The sequence below is a fragment of the Dendrobates tinctorius genome, unplaced genomic scaffold, assembly GCF_039654945.1.
Source record: "Dendrobates tinctorius isolate UK_male_01 unplaced genomic scaffold, ASM3965494v1 ptg000243l, whole genome shotgun sequence".
NCBI lineage: Eukaryota > Metazoa > Chordata > Amphibia > Anura > Dendrobatidae > Dendrobates > Dendrobates tinctorius.
The window spans coordinates 12432793-12456761 of NW_027361910.1; the positions used below are offsets into that span (position 1 = coordinate 12432793).

At 46.6% G+C, this 23969-nt stretch overlaps 1 protein-coding gene across 12 annotated transcripts in view; it reads right to left on the reverse strand.

Moving 5' to 3' along the window:
* The window catches only part of GLT1D1 (glycosyltransferase 1 domain containing 1), a 228622-nt gene that overhangs the window by 133601 nt on the left and 71052 nt on the right, over nucleotides 1-23969 (reverse strand). For 2 of the 12 annotated variants that reach the window (XM_073557075.1, XM_073557081.1), the window contains exon 1: nucleotides 16202-16297. The exons of 2 other annotated variants lie outside the window; for them this stretch is intronic. Coding sequence is in view for 3 of the 10 variants with exons in the window: in XM_073557070.1 (XP_073413171.1) it covers nucleotides 16271-16338 (68 nt within the window). In the remaining 7 variants the exon portion in view is untranslated. Of the gene's footprint in view, nucleotides 1-16201; nucleotides 16632-23969 lie in introns of those variants that run through there. 8 more of the 12 variants (XM_073557082.1, XM_073557078.1, XM_073557077.1 and 5 more) reach the window with 8 other exon arrangements.

The following is a 23969-nucleotide window of genomic DNA, read 5'->3' on the forward strand; positions in this document are numbered from 1 at the left end:
GGTATTTTTCATTTTGCATTTTCATTTTACCCTCCCTTTCTTCCCATAACTTTAATATTTTTCCATCAACATGGCCATGTGAGGGCTTGTTTTTTGCGGGATGAGTTGTACTTTTGAACAACTCCGTTGGTTTTACCATGTCATGTACTACAAAACTTGCGGAGAAATTGCAAAAAAATGCAAACCCACACTTGTCTTTTGTTTGGCTTTTTTGCTAGGTTCACTAAATGCAAAAACTGACCTGCCATTATGATTCTCCAGGTCATTACCAGTTCATAGACACCAAACATGTCTAGGTTCTTTTTTTTATCTAAGTGGTGAAAAAAAATTCCAAACTTTGTTAAAAAGATAATAAATTGCGCCATATTCCGAGACCTGTAGCGTCTCTATTTTTGGTGATCTGGGGTCGGGTGAGGGCTTATTTTTTGCGTACCAGGCTGACGTTTTTAATAATACCACATTTGTGCAGATACGTTCTTTTGATCGCCCATTATTGCATTTTAATGCAATGTCATAGCGACAAAAAAAAAAACGTAATTCTGGCATTTTTATTTTTTTCTCGCTACACCGTTTAGCGATCGGGTTAATCCTTTTTTTTTTGATAGATTGGGAAATTCTGAACGTGGCAATACCAAATATGTGTAGGTTTGTTTTTTTTATTGTGTTATTTTGAATGGGGCGAAAGGGGGGTGATTTGAACTTTTTTTTTTTTCATATTTCTAAACTTTTTTTTTTTTTACTTTTGGTAAGCTTCAATAGTCTCAATGGGAGGCTAGAAGCTGCCATAGCTCGATCGGCTCTGCTACATAGAGGCGATGCTCAGATCGCCTATATGTAGCAGAAGTACAGCATTGCTATGAGCACCGACAACTGGGTGGCGCTCATAGCAATCAGGCATCAACAACCATAGAGGTCTCCAGGAGACCTCTGGTTGTTACGCCAATGCATCGCTGACCCCAGATCACGTGATGGGGGTCAGCAATGCGCACGTTTCCGGCCACGAGGCTGGAAGCGCTGGTTAAATGCTGATGTCAGCGTTTGACAGCGGCATTTAACTAGTTAATAGGCGCAGGCGGATCGCGATTCCACCTGCGCCTATTGCTGGCACGTCAGCTGTTCAAAACAGTTATGTCCCGGCTTGGATGCAGACTCACCACCGGAACCCTCATCAAAGCGGGGGGAGACGTCAATTATGGACTGTGTCCGTCATTGGATGTTAAAGGGTTAAATCCAAGTTTGTATACCACTCTCTATCCAGTGTTTAAGAGCTGTTAGCGTGGGTGGTCAGGAGCCGGAATCTCCAGGAGTGGACCCTCTGGACCGTGGCACTGAGGGGGCCCCGGGCGAGCTGCCAGGTGGAACCGACCCCTATACAGGGACCGTTAGGATCAGGCCCAGGGGTTCAAGTACCACGGTAGCCGTACCGAGAGGGGCGGCTCAGGATGGACTGGAGTAAGACTGTGGGACTGAAGAGTACATGACAGAACAGAGCTGGAACACAGGAAACAGGAGTGGAGTAAGACTGTAGACTGGAACGTGGAGGGATGGCTGGAGCAGGAACGCAGGAGACAGGATTAGAGGAGGATGGAAAGACTGGAGCAAGATGGAACAGGAACACCGGAGGCAGGACTGGAGCAGGACTGAGAATACTGCAGGGAACACGGGAGACAGGCTGCGAGGCTGCTGCAGGAAACACCGAGGACGGCACCGAGAGGCTGCAGAGAGCACAGGAGGAAGCAGGGCCCAGTGTGAAAGGTAACACAACGATCAGGCCTGATATGGCCCCATCTGGTCTGCCATAGGTCTGAAGGTGCTTCTGGGTCAGGGCACAGCCGGAGCGCAAGAAGCAGAAGGGAGGCGCGGCCGCAGCCTATGGCGCATTGCATGCAGAGATAGCGGCGGCCGCGAGCCTGTCAGAGGTTACCGCCGTGGCAGTCGGGTGGCGAGAGGCTGCGGCGTGGGAGCGGAGGCCGGGTGAATATGCAGAGACGACGTGGAAGCGGAGGCCGGGTGAGTATGTCGGAGCGGTGTAACAAGAGCCATGTAGCTCGAAACGCGCAAGAATTGATTCATATTATACACACACCACCTCCCTTTATTGCATTGCTGTTCTGAGATGCCCATTTTTTCATTATTTTCAATTTTAAAGGATTTTCAATGAAGACTTTGTGAATTTTAATTTTTTCCGCTGTGTTGAGCTGGTTCCAACTATTTTCTTTAAGTAAAATTTCAACAGATTCCTTTTGTTTGGCACTGGGTCTCTCAGGGAAAATATGAATATTCATCAGTAAGCAGAAATTGAGGTTGCCGCCTGAAAGGTTTGACCAGCAATTCGCTAATGTGTACGGGGGGCGTGAACTGTTGAGCAACTTTTTGTTTTAGTGACTATAAGCTGTCTTTTCTTTTTCTATACATCCAACATTCTCATTAAAGGGAATCTGTCACCCCTTTTTTAGAATATGAGCTGCCGGCACCGCCATCAGGTGCTTATCTACAGCATTCTGTAATGCTGTAAGATAAGCCCTCGATGTAACCTGAAAGGTAAGAAAAAAAGAGTTAGATTATACTCACCCCGGCGTTCGGTCCGGTCCAATGGGTGTTGCCGTCCAGTCCAGCGCCTCCCATCTTCTAACGGTGACGTCCTCTTCTTTCCTTCCTGTTGTGGCTCCTGTGCAGGTGCACTGCTCTACCCTGTTAAGGGCAGAGCAGAGTCCTGCAGTGCGCAGGTGCCGGGAGAGGTCCGGCGCCTGCGCACTGCAGTATTCTGCTCTGCCCTCAACAAGGCAGAGCAGTGCGCCTGCGCCGGAGCCGCGACAGGAAGGAAAGAAGAGGACGTCACCGTTAGAAGATGGGAGGCGCCGGACCGCAACACCCATCGGACCAAGACCGGACCGCCCCCAGTGAGTATAATTAACTCCTTTTTCTTATCTTTCAGGTTACATCGGGGGGTTATCTACAGCATTACAGAATGCTGTAGATAAGCCCTTGATGTCAGTGCCGGCAGCTCATATTTGAAAAAAAGAGGTGACAGATTCCCTTTAAAGAGAAGCTCTCGCTTTCTACCACTGGGTATAGTCTGATGACGTCACTCATGAGCGTTTGCTGACCAGCTTTATACAGTACTTGCTTTTTGTAGAAACCGTGCGGATAATTCTACAACTAAGCATCATAATTCAGATTCTCATGGTGTCACAATGACAATCTAAAACCTAAAGAGATGAACTGGAATATAAGTTGGTATGCATGCAATGTACAGGCTCATGTTCACACTGGCCACTAAACAGACTAAACCCAAGATAAAAACAAAATGGGCAAATGCCCTGCAGTAAATAGCAATAGTGCATGAAAATAACATAGGGTACTTAATTAACTTTAAAAAAAATGTAAAAGCCATCCAACCGCATCAAGGTGACCCTATTCTGTACGGTACTAACCACTATTATTAAAACCTTACCATATGTCAAATGACGTAAATGTGAATAAGGGCCCAGTAGGACTTGGGCTCAAATATGGACACTCAGCCATGGGGAGCAATATAAATGTAATGCCCAGCTCAAAAACAGCCTACACACCAACTTCTATTACAGTTCATCTCTTTAGGTTGTTGCACTCAGTGCAGGTAAAGGCATGGCCTCCCTTTTCTTTTGACTTGACATTACGTTTATATAGCTCCCCAAGCCTGGGAGTCCATTAGTCGGGGTCTCGGTCCTGCTCAGCCCTTATTCACATTTTCATAATTTGACATATCTTAAGGTTTTAATACTAGATGTTAGGACCACCCTGAATAGGGTCACCTTGACGTGGTGGGATGGCCTTTACATTGTTTTGATCAAAATTATGTTACCCAAGTACCCTATATTAGTTTCACGCACTATTGCTATTTATTTACGGCAGGGTATTTGCTCATTAGGTTTTTATCTTAGGTTTTACAAAGCCAATCCAGCAGAACACAGGCTGCCATATACACCAGTCTGTAGTCTGCAAATGGTGTATCAGGCTTTTGGATTTACTTAAAGCCATAGTTTAAATTTCCTCCGTGTTGTTGCCTTTAATCACATCTATCACACTGATAAAGGGGGAGATTCTTACAGCAATATCTGATCCAAGAAATGCTATTTATACGACTTAACTAGAGATGAATTTCTGATTCTACAGAAATAACCTGCAAAGACGCGTAAAGGATACGGGCGAGACTGAGTGTGCTGTGAAGTCATGTCTAGACTACTGTAATTGATGGCTACAGATCCACTTTGTTCCACTTTTCAGAAAATACAGTATTTTTAATGCCTGTGTCCAAGAACAGTAAAAAGCCATAAAAACAATTTATAATGATTAAAAAAAAATTGGAGAACCGCATATGATGAGATTATGAACGGCTCTGTATCAAAGATTGACAGGAGCAAATACTTTCATTGTATAAAAGATACAGTATATATCGCTCTATTAAAATGCCAACATACAAATGTGATGATGTGTTCACATAACAATATTTTTATATGTCAGAGGGAATGGCAAGTAGTATTCCCCAGCGTGAAGCTCTGCAATACCAAAAAAAAACCTAAAACATAACTGTAAAAAGACTACCTGTATAATACTCCTATGTGCTTAATCATGCCAACTGGGCCAGTGATGCTCTGCGAGCAGGCGCTGGACTCGGGAGGGAGAGTACCTACTCTGCCTGGTTAAATAGGTGTATTTTTATAAAGACCTAAACATATAATTGTGCAGAAACCAACACAAGATCTGCTGCCTGCCGCCAAGATCTGCTGATGACACAGATAGAACGCAGATAAAATGTAAAGACGAACATAACTTTTCATAAGACTTAGAGAATGAGCGCCAGCCAGACACTGGATCACAAAATAATCAGGCTATGAATCCCTGTCACAGTCTCATATTGCTTATATGCCTTAGAAATAATGCACTGTATAGTCATTCATTCGTTTTAACTTACCGTATACACTCGTATATAAGTCGACCCGTGTATAAGCCGACCCCCCTAATTTTGCCACAAAAAAACTGGGAAAACTTATTGACTCAAGTATAAGCTTAGGGTGGAAAATGCAGCAGCTACTGGTAAATTTCAAAAATAAAAATAAATACCAATAAAAGTAAAATTAATTTAGACATCAGTAGGTTGTTTTTGAATATCCATATTGAATCAGGAGCCCCATATAATGCTCCATACAGTTCATAATGGCCCCATAAGATGCTCCATACAAAATACACCCCATATAATGCTCCATAAAGGTTAATAATGGCCCATAAGATGCTCCATAGAATAATATGCCCCATATGCTGCTCCATAAAGGTTATGGCCCCATAAGACGCTCCTATAGAATATGCTGCCCCATAACAAGCTCCATAGAATATGCCCTCATAAGATGCTCCATAGAATAGGCCCCCATAAGATGCTCCATACATTATGCCCCATAAGATGCTCTATAGAATATGCCCCCATAAGATGCTCTATAGAATATGCCCCCATAAGATGCTCCATAGATTATGCCCCCATAAAATGCCCCATAGAATATGCCCCCATATGCTGCTTCTACAAAAAAAAAAAAAAAAAAAAAAAGACATACCTCTCCGTCGTTGGGGGCCAGGTGCCGGTGTCGCGGATGACTAAGGACCCGGCACCTGAGATATTTACCTGTTCCCATTCCCACGGTGCTCGCCGCTGCCTGCTGCGTCCTCTGTCAGTGACGTTCAGGCAGCAGAGGGCGTGGCGCCCACTAACAATGTCACCGCCATCTCTGACCTGAACATCACTGACAGAGGACGCAGCGACGAGCAGCGTGGGAACGGGGACAGGTGAACATAGCATATACTTACCCACTCCTGGCGCGGTCTCTGCAGCCCTGTTCTCCCACACCTGCCTTCAGCGGTCACGTGATACCGCTCATTAAAGATATGAATATGTGCATATTCATGTCTTTAATGAGCGGTACCACGTGACCGCTGAAGGCAGGCCCGAGACCGTGGGACAAGCAGGGGGGCTGCAGAGACACGCCGGGGGGGTATGATTTGACACCCCCACTCCCCCTGACCCCCGGTATATGACTTGCGTATAAGCAGTGAGGTGGACTTTCAGCCCAAAAAAAATGGCCTAAAAATCTTGGCTTATATGCGAGTATATATGGTAATCCATTTTACAGTGGGTACAGAAAGTATTCAGACCCCTTTAAATTTTTCACTCTGTTTCATTGCAGCCATTTGGTAAATTCAAAAAAGTTCATTTATTTCTCATTAATGTACACTCTGCACCTCATCTTGACTGAAAAAAAAAAAAAACAGAAATGCAGAAATTTTTGCAAATTTATTAAAAGAGAAAAACTGATATCACACGGTCATAAGTATTCAGACCCTTTGCTCAGTATTGAGTAGAAGCGCCCTTTTGAGCTAATACAGCCATGAGGCTTCTTGGGAATGATGCAACAAGCTTTTCACACCTGGATTTGGGGATCCTCTGCCATTCTTCCTTGCATATCCTCTCCAGTTCCGTCAGGTTGGATGGTGTATGTTGATGGACAGCCATTTTCAGGTCTCTCCAGAGATGCTCAATTGGGTTTAGGTCAGGGCTCTGGCTGGGCCAGTCGAGAATGGTCAGAGTTGTTCTGAAGCCACTCCTTTGTTATTTTAGCTGTGTGCTTACGGTCATTGTCTTGTTGGAAAGTGAACTTTTGGCCAAGTCTGAGGTCCAGAGAACTCTGGAAGAGGTTTTCATCCAGGATATCTCTGTACTTGGCCGCATTCATGTTTCCATCAATTGCAACCAGTCATCCTGTCCCTGCAGCTGAAAAACACCCCCAATAGCATGATGCTGCTACCACGTTTCACTATTGGGATTGTATTGGGCAGGTGATGAGCAGTGCCTGATTTTCTCCACACATACCGCTTAGAGTTATCACCAAAAAGTTCTATCTTCGTCTCATCAGAACAGAGAATCTTACTTCTCATAGTCTGGGAGTCTTTCATGTGTTTTTTAGCAAACTATATGCAGGCTTTCATATGTCTGGCACGGAGGAGAGACTTCTGTCGGGCCACTCTGCCATAAAGGCCCAACTGGTAGAGGGCTGCAGTGATAACTGACTTTGTGGAACTTTCTCCTATCTCCCTACTGCATCTGTGGGGCTCAGCCACAGTGATCTTTAGGTTCTTCTTCACCTCTCTCACCAAGGCTCTTCTCCCACAATTGCTCAGTTTGGGTGGACCGCCAGGTCTAGGAAGACTTCTGGTGGTCCCAAACTTCTTCCATTTAAGGATTATTGAGGCCACAGTGCTCTTAGAACCTTGAGTACTGCAGAAATTATTTTGTAACCTTAGCCAGATCTGTGCCTTGCCACAATTCTGTCTCTGAGATCCTTGGACAGTTACTTGGAACTGATTCTCATTTGTTCTGACATAGACTGTGAGCTGTGAGGTCTTATATACAGGGTGAGCCATTTACATGGATACACCTGGGTGGGCCATTTACATGGATACACCTGGGTGGGCCATTTATATGGATACACCTGGGTGGGCCAACTTCAAAATGGCCACCATGGTCACCACCACTCATCTTGAAAAGTTTTCCCCCTCCCATATACTGATGTGACACAAACAGGAAGTTTGTCCTATCAGTTTAATTAAACACAGCTGGACTCCAATGAAGGAGGAGAACCATCTTAAGGAGAATCACAAGGAAATGGACAGCATGTGACTTAAATATGAGTGTCTGAGCAAAGGGTCTGAATACTTATGACCATGTGATATTTCAATTTTTCTTTTTTAATAAATTTGCAAAAATTTCGACATTTGTTTTTATCAGTCAAGTTGGGCTGCAGAGTGTACATTAGGCCTGTTTCACACATCCGTTTGTCTCCATCAGTCAAAATCCGCCGTTTTGCAAAAAAACCGGATCCGCCATTTTTTCCCATTGACTTGCATTATCGGCGGATCTTGACGGATGCTCATCCGTTGGATCCATTTTTTTACGGATCCGCCAAAATTTTGGCGTCCGCTGACATGACAGGACGGACAATGAAACGTTTTTTTTGCTGGCCGGATCCGCATTTGCACATTGCGCATGCCCGGAAGAATTGCCTTTGCCGGAAATTTAACCCTAAATCCCGGTCTGGCGGCTGAATCATAGAATCATAGAATCGTAGAGTTGGAAGGGACCTCCTGCTCAAAGCAGGATTCGCTAAATCATCCCAGACAGATGTCTGTCGAGCCTCTGCTTGAAGACTTCTATTGAAGGAGAACTCACCACCTCTCGTGGCAGCCTGTTCCACTCATTGATCACTCTGTCAAAAAGTTTTTTCTAATATCTAATCTGTGTCTCCTCCCATTCAGTTTCATCCCATTGCTTCTAGTGTTTCCTTGTGAAAATGAGAATAAAGATGATCCTTCTACAATGTGACAGCCCTTTAGATACTTGTAGACAGCTATTAAGTCTCCTCTCAGTCTTCTCTTTTGCAAACTAAACATTCCCAAATCCTGCAACCTTTCCTCATAAGACAGGGTTTGCAGACCGGTCACCATTCTGGTCGCTCTTTTCTGAACTTGCTCCAGTTTGTTGATGTCTTTTTTTAAAATGTGGTGCCCAAAACTGGACACAATATTCCAGATGAGGTCTGACCAAAGAGGAGTAGAGGGCAATAATGACTTCACGTGATCTAGACTGTATGCTTCTGTTAATACATCCTAGAATTGCATTTGCCTTTTTTGCTGCTGCATCACACTGTTGACTCATATTCAGTCTGTGATCTATTAGTATACCCAAGTCTTTTTCACATGTGCTGTTGCTTAGCTCCCTATTCCTCCCATTCTGTATATGCTTTTTTCATTTTTATTGCCCAGATGTAGTACTTTGCATTTTTCCCTGTTAAAAACCATTCTGTTAGTTGCTGCCCACTGCTCCAGTTTATTTATATCTTTTTGAATCCTCTCTCTCTCTCTCTTCTCTAGTATTAGCTATCCTTCCTAGCTTTGTGTCATCAGCAAATTTAATCAGTTTACCCTCAATTCCTTCATCTAAATCGTTGCTAAAGATGTTGAACAATACAGGGCCCAGGAGAGAGCCCTGTGGTACCCCACTTGAGAAAATTTCTCTCTCTCGGCGCGGGTTCCTTTAAAATTACGCCGTCGCCGGATCCGTCTGAACAACGGTCCGGTGCCACACGTTCCTGTCAATCCGCCGACCGATCCGTTTTCCGCCATTTTGGCGGTTAACAACTGATCTGAAAGACGGATGTGTGAAACAGGCCTTAATGAGAAAAAAAATGAGCTTTTTTGAATTTACCAAATGGCTGCAATGTAACAGTGAAATTTAATGTGGTCTGAATACTTTCTCTACCCACCCACTATATATCTCATTACCCACACTTCTCTCATAGACAATTCCCCTCCTGCAGTTATTGCAAGGGAAATGTAGCATTAACGTCCACCATTCTCATAGTCTCTCTGTTCAGGCTCAAGGTTCTCAGATGAAAATGAAAACAGAAGCGTACAGTCTTCCTCCTCATACTCCTCCACACAGTATAATGCACTCCCCACAGTCCTCCACACAGTATAATGCACTCCCCACAGTCCTCCACACAGTATAATGCACTCCCCACAGTCCTCCACACAGTATAATGCACTCCCCACAGTCCTCCACACAGTCCTCCACACAGTATAATGCACTCCCCACAGTCCTCCACACAATATAATGCACTCCCCACAGTCCTCCACACAGTATAATGTACTCCACACAGTATAATGCACTCCCCACAGTCTTCCATACAGTGTAATGCACTCCCCATAACCCTGCATACCAGGGCTGTGGAGTCGGAGTCGTGGAGTCGGAGTTCGTATAAAATGGACCAACTCAAACTCCTAATATATATAATAAATTGGGTACAGTAGTTCAGTGCAAAATGTGCTGAATATTTTTTCATAGCTATTTGGGAAAGTTATGAAATCTCTATATATAAAATTGAATGTATGTATGTACTGTATGGGTGTATCACCAACCAATCACTAAGCATCTTTCATTTCACCAGAGCTGTTCAAAAGAAGCAGAGCTGTGATTGGTTGCTATGAGCAAAAGTTTTCCTTGCAACCAATCACTAAGCATCTCTCATTTCACCAGAGCTGGTTAAAAGAAGGTGAGCTTTGATTGGCTGCTATGAGCAAGTTTCCCACTTGTCAACACCTCAGCAGACACTGACATGGTGGAAGAAATCTAGCATCCCGGGGAACATAAGCTCCCAGTCATTGTCTGCTCCCCTGAAAGGAGCAGAGAGCACATGACAGAAATGAATCCCCCTCCCGTTCCCATATACCCATCATACATCCTCCACCCCATAAGCACATCTTCCCTCTTAAAGGGATCAATGGTATGGAAGTTAGCGCAATTCCACTAAGCGCTTTGGTTCTGACACCAGGCCTCTCCTAAAGGGATCCCCGTAATGGAAGTCAGGACCGTTCCACTCAGCTATGTGGTTCTGACCCCAGGGTCTCTTAAAGGGATCATTGGTATGGAAGTTAGGGCAAATCCACTCAGCACTCTGGTTCTAACTCAAGGCCTCTCTTAAAGGGATCCCCGGTATGGAAGTTAGGACCGTTCCATTCAGCGCTCTGGTTCTGACCCCAGGCTGACGGGATGATGTGGGATATTATGGGCAGCAGTCCAGTGGCTCTGGCTTACTGGGGATATTAGGGGTAGTATTCTGGTGGCTCTTGCTGACGGGATGATGCGGGATATTAGGGGTAGTAGTCTGGCGGCTGTGACAGGATAATGTGGGATATTAGTGGTAGTTGTCCGGTGGCTCTGGCAGACGGGATGATGTGGGATATTGGGGGTAGTAGTCCAGTGGCTTTGACGGGATGATATGGGATAATAAAGGTAGTAGTCCGGTGGCTCTGGCTGAAGGGATGATGTGGGATATTATAGTGAATGTGGCTATGCAGAGTGGGCGGGGCTCTGCACTCAGATATATATATTCATCATAATTTGTTATAACTAACTGTAGTTCGTTACTATGCCCGGGCTCTTCAGCTAGTGTCCTATAAATGGCTATTCTATTCCTGATCTAAGGCTACATTCAAACACAGCGTTTTTTGAGGATACGTTTTTCAGCTGCAAAACCAGATCAGCTTTTTAAAAAACCGCATCACCTGAAAGGTTTTTGAGCTCATAGATAATGTTTTCAATAGCAAAAGCAGATAAGATATGGATACATAGAGCAGATTTCTAATCTGTACCAAAAAGAATGAAAGCCGGGTAGCACACAGACTAAAGGCCCCGTCTCACTAAGCAATCTCGGTAGCGAGATCGCTGCTGAGTCACAACTTTTGTGACATAACAGCGATCTCACCAGCGAGATCGCTGTGTGTGACAGCGATCAGCGAGCGGCCCCCCTGCCGGTATCGCTGATCGCTGCAAGAAATCTCTGGACATTTCTTTGGTCGCTGGTCTCCCGCTGGCCAGCACGCATCGCTGTGTGTGACAGGCGGGAGACCAGCGATCAGGTGTAAAAAATAATAAAAAATAGTTATTCTCACCTTCCGACATCGCATTCAGCCATCCTGCCTCTCTCCACGCTCCGGTCCCAGTGATCCTTTGCACGAATGACCGCGAGACTTTGTTATCCCGCGAGACTGTGACATCTCGCGGTCATTCGTGCAAAGGATCACTGGGACCGGAGCGTGGAGAGAGGCAGGATGGCTAAACGGGACGTCGGAAGGTGAGAATAACTATATTTTTTATTTTGATTCTATTTTTTACAGGATGGTCAGCGATGCCGGGCGCTTGGCATCGCTGTGCTGATCGCTGGTGAAGCTGTCTGTGTGACAGCTCACCAGCGATTACATAGCGACTTACTAGCGATCCTGACACCTTGATATCGGTGTCGGGATCGCTGGTAAGTCGCTTAGTGTGACGGGGCCTTAACACTCCTTTTTTTTTTTTTTATAGCACCAGTCAGGTACATCTCATAGCTGCCCAAAAGGACGCCCAGGACAGGCATTGCTCGTCTTCAGTAACACATCAATTGATAGTTGGAATAAATAGACTGCATTCATCACCACATCTTCTTAAGGTGCAGGCTTTTGTTTCAAGTGTAGGGGTGTGGAATATGAGGTTCTGCAGCAGCTGAGGTGTGCAGTATGAGGTTCTGCCCCCCCCAGGTTTGATCCTGGCTACGCCCATGGTGTGAATGTAGCCTGAGGATCTAGGCTTTGTCTTAGCTGAGATAAGTCAGTGCTGCACTCCAGCACCAGTGAAGCTCCTCCTCTACAGGCAAGGGTACAAAGTAAATATGTTCTATCTAAATATCTTGATTATTGTATCGTAAAAATGATTAAATGTCTGATGTTCACATTGTACTACAATAAATTTTTCACTTAAATATAAGCAATATATGTGGGAGTCGGAGTCGTGGAGTCGGTGTAAGGGAAATTGAGGAGTAGGAGTCGCAGGTTTGACTTACCGACTCCACAGCCCTGCTGCATGCAGTATAATGCACTCCCCTACAGTCCTCCAGGTTTGACTTACCGACTCCACAGCCCTGCTGCATGCAGTATAATGCACTCCCCATAGCCCTGCATACAATATAATGCACCTTTCACAGTCCTTCAAATAGTATAATACAACCCATAGTCCATACAGTATAACCACAGTGTTCCCCAACTCCAGTCCTCAAGAGCCACCAACAGGTCATGTTTTCAGGATTTCCTTAGTATTTCACAGGTGATGAAATTCCTGCTTGTGTAGGTGATGCAATTATCACCTGTGCAATACTAAGGAAATCCTGAAAACTTGACCTGTTGGTGAACACTGGTAACGCCTCCTAAAGTCCTACAAATAGTATAATGCACTCCACAATGTTCTCACTGATTATAATAAAAATACAATACTCACCTCTCCTCCTTGTTACCCTGCTGCTCCAGTCTCTGCAGCGAGCGCCCGTACATCTCAGCACAGCGGCGCTAAGTAGTGACGTCATCATGCCTGCAGCGCTGAAACATCAGATTTTTATAATTACTTTTAACTGTATCAGCATTGGGGATGCCAAAACTGTTGACCGTGCGATGATAGTTGGGGGGCCCTGGGCACCATAGCAGCCTTCCACCATTGGCGGTATGCCAATGCATACGAGTACTTTGTACATCAGAGTGGCCAATCAGAAAAACCACTCGAGTACTTTATATAGCAGAGCCGCGACTCAGGACAGCCATTTATTTTTGTATAGCCCCTTGAACCTGTCCTCCTCTATTGATTAAATCTGGAGATTTATGCTTTGCCATGTCAAAATTAGGTGCACATAGAACGATTATACAGCAGATTTTCTAGGTGGAAAGTCCACTATGGAGATGAATGGTCCACAAATTGGCTTTGTGAAATTTTTTTACTTTATCTTTACAGGATAAATCTAATTTACATTTTTTTATATGTTATACTGACTTGAATATGTGGGCTCAATAGATCTACGGGTCTATTACACATTGCTCTTCTTAGGCAGGAGCTGCTATTATCAGAAGTGAGTGCTTCATAGCACTGTGGTCTCCCCGCGATTGATGATCCCAACCTATTGATCGCTGGTTTAAGTTTTTATAACAAAACACAAATAACACAAATCGTTTAAAATGATAAAAGTAAATTCTGCAACAATTTCCTTTAGGTACTAACTTACTGGAGATTTTAAAATCCACACCGCAGTTTTATTTCTGCATAGTGAGGATCGGATTTATTTAAAAGCTTGCCAGAAAAAAAAAAGACCCCTTTTATTAATCTACAGCACCAGAACCCCCCCCCCACCCATACACATTAGATGAGCATATGGCCACCTCAGCATGTGATGGGCTGCTTCTTTCCTAAAGTAAACCTTGTAACACTGACGTCTACCGCTCGGGGCGACTGTACGTGCTCCTAGAATGGCAGGGGAAGTAACCTCAGTACAAGATAACACAGCTGACGTGGAGCAACAAACCTGTTACACAAACATTCAGGAAACTGCCAAGCCAATTACCACTATACGACCTCAGTACCATTATCAGGCTTCAAAGAGCCACAAATACATGCCTAAGAACACCCAAGTACAATCAGAGACATAAACAACGAGTAATGAAATACTGTAAATATTGTACATATATATAACACGGTATACAACGCAGAGTGTTGAAATATCGTGCATATATATTAGTACAATATTTCATCAAAAATGAAGAGACCACTACACAGTTTTATAAAAATCAGCTTCTCTACATGTCTGACAGCCATTCCATTCCAGTGTCAGGTTGAATTCCAACCAGAGGACACCTCATTCTACTTAATGTGCTTCTGATTAGGTGATCACCTGAACCAAATCTTATTTAATGAAGAAAAGTATAAAAAACCCTGCTGTGGTGTTCACAATCCTCTTGCAATAAGACAAGCTGGATGGCAAAATAAGTGCTAGTAATATCCCAAAAGTAAGGCCATGTGCACACGATGCAGATTTGCAGTGTTTCCGCTGCGGATTTTACCGCGCAGAAACGTTGCATATCCGCATTGTGATGTACAGTACCTTTAAAAATGAATGAAAAAAAAAACCACTGTGCAGACGCTGCGGATTTTTCCGCGCGGTTTTCCTGCGGTACAAAATCCGCAGCATGTTACTTCTTTTGTGCGGTTTTCTATCTCCCCTGTTACCAAATCCGCAGGGGGAAGACCGCAATGGAAAACCGCGTGAAAAATGGAAGAAATCAGCAGGAAAAATGCAGGTCATTTGACCTGCGGTTTTCTTCCATTCTGCAAAGAAAAATCCGCAGGGCCAAAAAGTCCGTCTGCACTCAGCCTAATAGGAAGGAAAAAATAACTTTTAACTATGCCAAAGGAGATGAAAAGAAAAGTCTTGAGTGAGGAAAAGAAGTGCTCAATTCTGGCTTTACTAGCAGAGGGATACAGTGAGCATCATGTTGCCTCCATCCTTAAAATTTCTAAGATGGCAGTCCATTACAACAAGGTCTAGCAGACATTGGGGACAACAAAGTTACAGACCGGCAGAAGGCGAAAATGACTCTCCACTGACCGGGATGACCATCCTCTTATTTGAATGTCACTCAGCAACTGCAGGATGACATCAAGTGACCTATAAAAGGAATGGTAAATGGCAGCTGGGGTGAAGTGCACGGCAAGAACAGTTCGTAACAGGCTCCTAGAGGCAGGGCTCAAGTCATGTAAAACTAGAAAAAAGCCTTTCATCAATGAGAAGCAAAGGAGAGCCAGGCTGAAGTTTGCCAAAGACCATAAGGATTGGACCATAGAGGACTGGAGTAAGGTAATCTTATCTGCTGAGTGTAATTTTCAGCTTTACCCAACACCTAATGGTTAGATGGAGACCTGGAGAGACGTACAAGCCACAGTGTCTTGCACCCACTGTCAAATTTGGTGGAGGATCGGTGATGATTTGGGGATGATTCAGCAAGTCTGGAATTGGGCAGGTTAATCTTTGCGAAGGACGTATGAATCAAGCCGCATACAAGGTTATCCTGGAAAAACAGTTGATTCCGTCTGCTCAGGCAATGTTCCCCAACTCTGAGGACTGTTTTTTCCAGCAGGACAATGCACCATTCCACATAGCTATGTCAATCAATGTGTGGATGAAGGACCACCACATCAAATCCCTGTCATGGCCAGCCCAATCTCCAGACCTGAACCCCATTGAAAACCTCTGGAATGTAATCAAGAGGAAGATGGATAGTCACAAGCCATCAAACAAAGAAGAACTGCTTAAATTTTTGTACCAGGAGTGGCATAAGGTCACCCAAAAGCAGTGAGAAAGACTGGTGGAAAGCATGCCAAGACACATGAAAGCTGTGATTAAAAATCATGGTTATTCCACAAAATATTGATTTCTGAACTCTTCCTGAGTTAAAACATTAGTATTGTTGTTTCTAAATGATTATGAACTTGTTTTCTTAGCATTATTTGAGGTCTGCAAGCACTGCATTTTTTTGTTATTTTGACCATTTCTCATTTTCTGAAAATAAATACAAAATTTAGTGCTTGGAAGTTCGAAGACATATTGTCAGGAGTTTATAGAATAAAAGAGCAATTTACATTTTACTCATAAATATACCTATAAACAGAAATATCAGACAAACTGAAAATGTTGCAGTGGTCTCATAATTTGTGGCAGAGCTGCACTCTGCAGTCACACCCCTGTACTGCCCCTGTCCGAGCCCTCCATACCCTGCCGTGCTGAGCACTAGAGCTGGCAGCGCCGTCACCACCTCGATGCTGTGCAGACCTGTCACTCACTTGATCCTGTCGGCGGTGGTAGAATTCCCAGTATTTGCTCTCAGAGGGGCCAGAAAGAGGATCCTCATGGCTGACGGCTCACACCCCCTGCCTCCACCACGGCTGTGCGGCGGCTCCTGTCACAGATGGCCACCCGGATCTGCGGCATCAGGAGCCGGGGGCGGAGTGTGGGGCAAAAGCGATTACCTGCAGCCGAGCCCAGGTTACCGCAGTCGTGTGTGGACACTGTCCTCCCCTGAAATGTGCCCCCACAGCAACAGCGCGCACTGCTGAGGTTCCTGTCAGAGGCAACAAACCGTCTGTAATGTGTGCTGCAAATGAATGGTAGTTATACTGCATGTGTATACAGAGGGAGTGACGGCCCACCATGTGTATATACTGGGAGCGACAGCCCACCATGTGTATACAGAGGGAGTGACAGCCCACCATGTGTATATACTGGGAGCGACAGCCCACCATGTGTATACAGAGGGAGTGACAGCCCACCATGTGTATATACTGGGAGCGACAGCCCACCATGTGTATACAGAGGGAGTGACAGCCCACCATGTGTATATACTGGGAGCGACAGCCCACCATGTGTATACAGAGGACAGCCCACCATGTGTATACAGAGGGAGTGACGGCCCACCATGTGTATATACTGGGAGCGACAGCCCACCATGTGTATACAGAGGGAGTGACAGCCCACCATGTGTATATAGAGGGAGTGACAGCCCACCATGTGTATATACAGGGAGTAACAGCCCACCATGTGTATATACTGGGAGTGACAGCCCACCATGTGTATACAGAGGGAGTGACAGCCCACCATGTGTATATAGAGGGAGTGACGGCCCACCATGTGTATATACTGGGAGCGACAGCCCACCATGTGTATACAGAGGGAGTGACAGCCCACCATGTGTATACAGAGGGAGTGACGGCCCACCATGTGTATATACTGGGAGCGACAGCCCACCATGTGTATACAGAGGGAGTGACAGCCCACCATGTGTATATAGAGGGAGTGACAGCCCACCATGTGTATATACAGGGAGTAACAGCCCACCATGTGTATATACAGGGAGTGACAGCCCACCATGTGTATATACAGGGAGTGACAGCCCACCATGTGTATATACTGGGAGCGACAGCCCACCATGTGTATACAGAGGGAGTGACAGCTCACCATGTGTACATACAGGGAATGACAGCCCACCATGTGTATATACTGGGAGTGACAGCCCTCCATGTGTATATAGAGAGAGCGACAACCCACCATGTGTATACAGAGGGAGTGACGGCCCACCATGTGTATATGGAGGGAGTGACAGCCCACCATGTGTATATACAGGGAGTGACAGCCCACCATGTGTATACAGAGGGAGTGACAGCCCACCATGTGTATATAGAGGGAGCGACAGCCCACCATGTGTATACAGAGGGAGTGACGGCCCACCATGTGTATATAGAGGGAGTGACAGCCCACCATGTGTATATACAGGGAGTGACAGCCCACCATGTGTATATAGAGGGAGCGACAGCCCACCATGTGTATACAGAGGGAGTGACGGCCCACCATGTGTATATAGAGGGAGTGACAGCCCACCATGTGTATATACAGGGAGTGACAGCCCACCATGTGTATATACAGGGAGTGACAGCCCACCATGTGTATACAGAGGGAGTGACGGCCCACCATGTGTATATACTGGGAGTGACAGCCCACCATGTGTATACAGAGGGAGTGACAGCCCACCATGTGTATATAGAGGGAGTGACAGCCCACCATGTGTATATAGAGGGAGCGACAGCCCACCATGTGTATACAGAGGGAGTGACGGCCCACCATGTGTATATAGAGGGAGTGACAGCCCACCATGTGTATATACAGGGAGTGACAGCCCACCATGTGTATATACAGGGAGTGACAGCCCTCCATGTGTATATAGAGGGAGCGACAGCCCACCATGTGTATACAGAGGGAGTGACGGCCCACCATGTGTATATAGAGGGAGTGACAGCCCACCATGTGTATATACAGGGAGTGACAGCCCACCATGTGTATATACAGGGAGTGACAGCCCACCATGTGTATACAGAGGGAGTGACGGCCCACCATGTGTATATACTGGGAGTGACAGCCCACCATGTGTATACAGAGGGAGTGACAGCCCACCATGTGTATATAGAGGGAGTGACAGCCCACCATGTGTATATACAGGGAGTGACAGCCCACCATGTGTATACAGAGGGAGTGACGGCCCACCATGTGTATATACTGGGAGTGACAGCCCACCATGTGTATATACAGAGAGTGACAGCCCACCATGTGTATATACTGGGAGTGACGGCCCACCATGTGTATATACAGAGAGTGACAGCCCACCATGTGTATATACTGGGAGTGACGGCCCACCATGTGTATATACAGGTAGTGACAGCCCACCATGTGTATACAGAGGGAGTGACGGCCCACCATGTGTATATACAGGGAGTGACAGCCCACCATGTGCATACAGAGGGAGTGACGGCCCACCATGTGTATATACAGGGAGTGACAGCCCACCATGTGTATATACAGGGAGTGACAGCCCACCATGTGTATATACTGGGAGAGACAGCCCACCATGTGTATATACTGGGAGTGACAGCCCACCATGTGTATATACTGGGAGTGACAGCCCACCATGTGTATATACTGGGAGCGACAGCCCACCATGTGTATATACTGGGAGCGACAGCCCACCATGTGTATATAGAGGGAGTGACAGCCCACCATGTGTATATACAGGGAGTGACAGCCTACCATGTGTATACACAGGGAGTGACAGCCCACCATGTGTATACACAGGGAGTGACAGCCCACCATGTGTATATACAGGGAGTGACAGCCCACCATGTGTATATAGAGGGAGTGACAGCCCACCATGTGTATACACAGGGAGTGACAGCCCACCATGTGTATATAGAGGGAGTGACAGCCCACCATGTGTATATACAGGGAGTGACAGCCCGCCATGTGTATATACAGGGAGTGACAGCCCGCCATGTGTATATAGAGGGAGTGACGGCCCGCCATGTGTATACAGGGAGTGACAGCCCACCATGTGTATACACAGGGAGTGACAGCCCACCATGTGTATATACAGGGAGTGACAGCCCACCATGTGTATATACAGGGAGTGACAGCCCACCATGTGTATATACAGGGAGTGACAGCCCACCATGTGTATACACAGGGAGTGACAGCCCACCATGTGTATATAGATGGCGTGACAGCCCACCATGTGTATACAGAGGGAGTGACAGCCCACCATGTGTATATACAGGGAGTGACAGCCCACCATGTGTATACAGAGGGAGTGACAGCCCACCATGTGTATATACAGGGAGTGACAGCCCACCATGTCTATACAGGGAGTGACGGCCCACCATGTGTATATACAGGGAGTGACGGCCCACCATGTGTATATACAGGGAGTGACGGCCCACCATGTGTATATACAGGGAGTGACGGCCCACCATGTGTATATACAGGGAGTGACGGCCCACCATGTGTATATACAGGGAGTGACAGCCCACCATGTGTATACAGAGGGAGTGACAGCCCACCATGTGTATATACAGGAAGTGACAGCCGACCATGTGTATATACAGGGAGTGACAGCCCTCCATGTGTATACAGAGGGAGTGACAGCCCACCATGTGTATATACAGGGAGTGACAGCCCACCATGTGTATACAGAGGGAGTGACAGCCCACCATGTGTATATATAGGGAGTGACAGCCCACCATGTGTATATACAGGGAGTGACAGCCCACCATGTGTATACAGAGGGAGTGACAGCCCACCATGTGTATATACAGGGAGTGACAGCCCACCATGTGTATACAGAGGGAGTGACAGCCCATCATGTGTATATACAGGGAGTGACAGCCCACCATGTGTATATACAGGGAGTGACAGCCCACCATGTGTATACAGATGGGGTGACAGCCCACCATGTGTATATACAGGGAGTGACAGCCCACCATGTGTATATACAGGGAGTGACAGCCCACCATGTGTATATACAGGGAGTGACAGCCCACCATGTGTATATACAGGGAGTGACAGCCCACCATGTGTATATACAGGGAGTGACAGCCCTCCATGTGTATATACAGGGAGTGACAGCCCACCATGTGTATATACAGGGAGTGACAGCCCTCCATGTGTATATACAGGGAGTGACAACCCTCCATGTGTATATACAGGGAGTGACAGCCCACCATGTGTATATACAGGGAGTGACAGCCCACCATGTGTATACAGAGGGAGTGACAGCCCACCATGTGTATATACAGGGAGTGACAGCCCACCATGTCTATACAGGGAGTGACGGCCCACCATGTGTATATACAGGGAGTGACGGCCCACCATGTGTATATACAGGGAGTGACGGCCCACCATGTGTATATACAGGGAGTGACGGCCCACCATGTGTATATACAGGGAGTGACAGCCCACCATGTGTATACAGAGGGAGTGACAGCCCACCATGTTTATACAGAGGGAGTGACAGTCCACCATGTGTATATACCGGAAGTGACAGCCGACCATGTGTATATACAGGGAGTGACAGCCCTCCATGTGTATACAGAGGGAGTGACAGCCCACCATGTGTATATACAGGGAGTGACAGCCCATCATGTGTATACAGAGGGAGTGACAGCCCACCATGTGTATATATAGGGAGTGACAGCCCACCATGTGTATATACAGGGAGTGACAGCCCACCATGTGTATACAGAGGGAGTGACAGCCCACCATGTGTATATACAGGGAGTGACAGCCCACCATGTGTATACAGAGGGAGTGACAGCCCATCATGTGTATATACAGGGAGTGACAGCCCACCATGTGTATATACAGGGAGTGACAGCCCACCATGTGTATACAGAGGGAGTGACAGCCCATCATGTGTATATACAGGGAGTGACAGCCCACCATGTGTATATACAGGGAGTGACAGCCCACCATGTGTATACAGACGGAGTGACAGCCCACCATGTGTATATACAGGGAGTGACAGCCCACCATGTGTATATACAGGGAGTGACAGCCCACCATGTGTATATATAGGGAGTGACAGCCCTCCATGTGTATATACAGGGAGTGACAGCCCACCATGTGTATATAGAGGGAGTGACAGCCCCCCATGTGTATATACAAGGAGTGACAGCCCACCATGTGTATACAGAGTGAGTGACAGCCCACCATGTGTATATACAGGGAGTGACAGCCCTCCATGTGTATACAGGGAGTGACAGCCCACCATGTGTATATACAGGGAGTGACAGCCCACCATGTGTATATACAGGGAGTGACAGCCCACCATGTGTATACAGAGGGAGTGACAGCCCTCCATGTGTATATACAAGGAGTGACAGCCCACCATGTGTATACAGAGTGAGTGACAGCCCACCATGTGTACATACAGGGAGTGACAGCCCACCATATGTATATACAGGGAGTGACAGCCCACCTTGTGTATATACAGGGAGTGACAGCCCACCATGTGTGTATACAGGGAGTGACAGCCCATCATGTGTATATACAGGGAGTGACAGCCCACCATGTGTATATACAGGGAGTGACAGCCCACGATGTGTATATACAGGGAGTGACAGCCCATCATGTGTACATACAGGGAGTGACAACCCACCATGTGTATATACAGGGAGTGACAGCACACCATATGTACATACAGGAAGTGACAGCCCACCATGTCCAAAAACATACTGATAGGGAATTTAGATTGTGAGCCCCATCAGGGACAGTGATGAAAATATGTGCAAACTGTAAAGCGCTGCGGAATATGTTAGCGCTATATAAAAATAAAGATTATTATTATTATTATTATTATATACAGGGAGTGACAGCCCGCCATGTGTACATACAGAGAGTGACAGCTCACCATGTGTACATACAGGGAATGACAGCCCACCATGTGTACATACAGGGAATGACAGCCCACCATGTGTATATAGAGTGAGTGACAGCCCACCATGTGTATATACAAAGAGTGACAGCCCACCATGTCTATACAGAGTGAGTGACAGCCCACCATGTGTACATACAGGGAGTGACAGCCCACCATGTGTATATAAAGGGAGTGACAGCCCTCCATGTGTATACAGGGAGTGACAGCCCACCATGTGTATATACAGGGAGTGACAGCCCACCATGTGTATATACAGGGAGTGACAGCCCACCATGTGTATATAAAGGGAGTGACAGCCCACCATGTGTATAGAGGGAGTGACAGCCCTCCATGTGTATATACAAGGAGTGACAGCCCACCATGTGTATACAGAGTGAGTGACAGTCCACCATGTGTACATACAGGGAGTGACAGCCCACCATGTGTATATACAGGGAGTGACAGCCCACCATGTGTATATAGAGTGAGTGACAGCCCACCATGTGTACATACAGGGAGTGACAGCCCACCATGTGTATATACAGGGAGTGACAGCCCACCATGTGTATATATAGGGAGTGACAGCCCTCCATGTGTATATACAGGGAGTGACAGCCCACCATGTGTATATCCAGGGAGTGACAGCCCTCCATGTGTATATACAGGGAGTGACAGCCATCCATGTGTATATACAGGGAGTGACAGCCCACCGTGTGTATATCCAGGGAGTGACAGCCCTCCATGTGTATATACAGGGAGTGACAGCCCTCCAGGTGTATATACAGGGAGTGACAGCCCACCATGTGTATATACAGGGAGTGGCAGCCCACCATGTGTATACAGAGGTAGTGACAGCCCACCATGTGTATATACAGGGAGTGACGGCCCACCATGTGTATATCCAGAGAGTGACGGCCCGCCATGTGTATACAGAGGGAGTGACAGCCCACCATGTGTATATACAGGGAGTGACAGCCCACCATATGTATATACAGGGAGTGACGGCACCCTATGTGAATATACAGGGAGTGACGGCACCCTATGTGTATATACAGGGAGTGACGGCCCCCCATGTGTATATACAGGGAGTGAAGGCCCACCATGTGTACATACAGGGAGTGACGGCCCACCATGTGTACATACAGGGAGTGACGGCCCACCATGTGTATATACAGGGAGTGACGGCCCACCATGTGTATATACAGGGAGTGACGGCCCACCATGTGTATACACAGGGAGTGACGGCCCACCATGTGTATATACAGGGAGTGACGGCCCACCATGTGTATATACAGGGAGTGACGGCCCACCATGTGTATATACAGGGAGTGACGGCCCACCATGTGTACATACAGGGAGTGACGGCCCACCATGTGTACATACAGGGAGTGACGGCCCACCATGTGTACATACAGGGAGTGACGGCCCACCATGTGTATATACAGGGAGTGACGGCCCACCATGTGTATATCCAGGGAGTGACAGCCCTCCATGTGTATATACAGGGAGTGACAGCCCTCCATGTGTATATACAGGGAGTGACAGCCCACCATGTGTATATCCAGGGAGTGAGAGCCCACCATGTGTACATACAGGGAGTGACGGCCCACCATGTGTAAATACAGGGAGTGACGGCCCACCATGTGTATATACAGGGAGTGACGGCCCACCATGTGTATATACAGGGAGTGACGGCCCACCATGTGTATATACAGGGAGTGACGGCCCACCATGTGTACATACAGGGA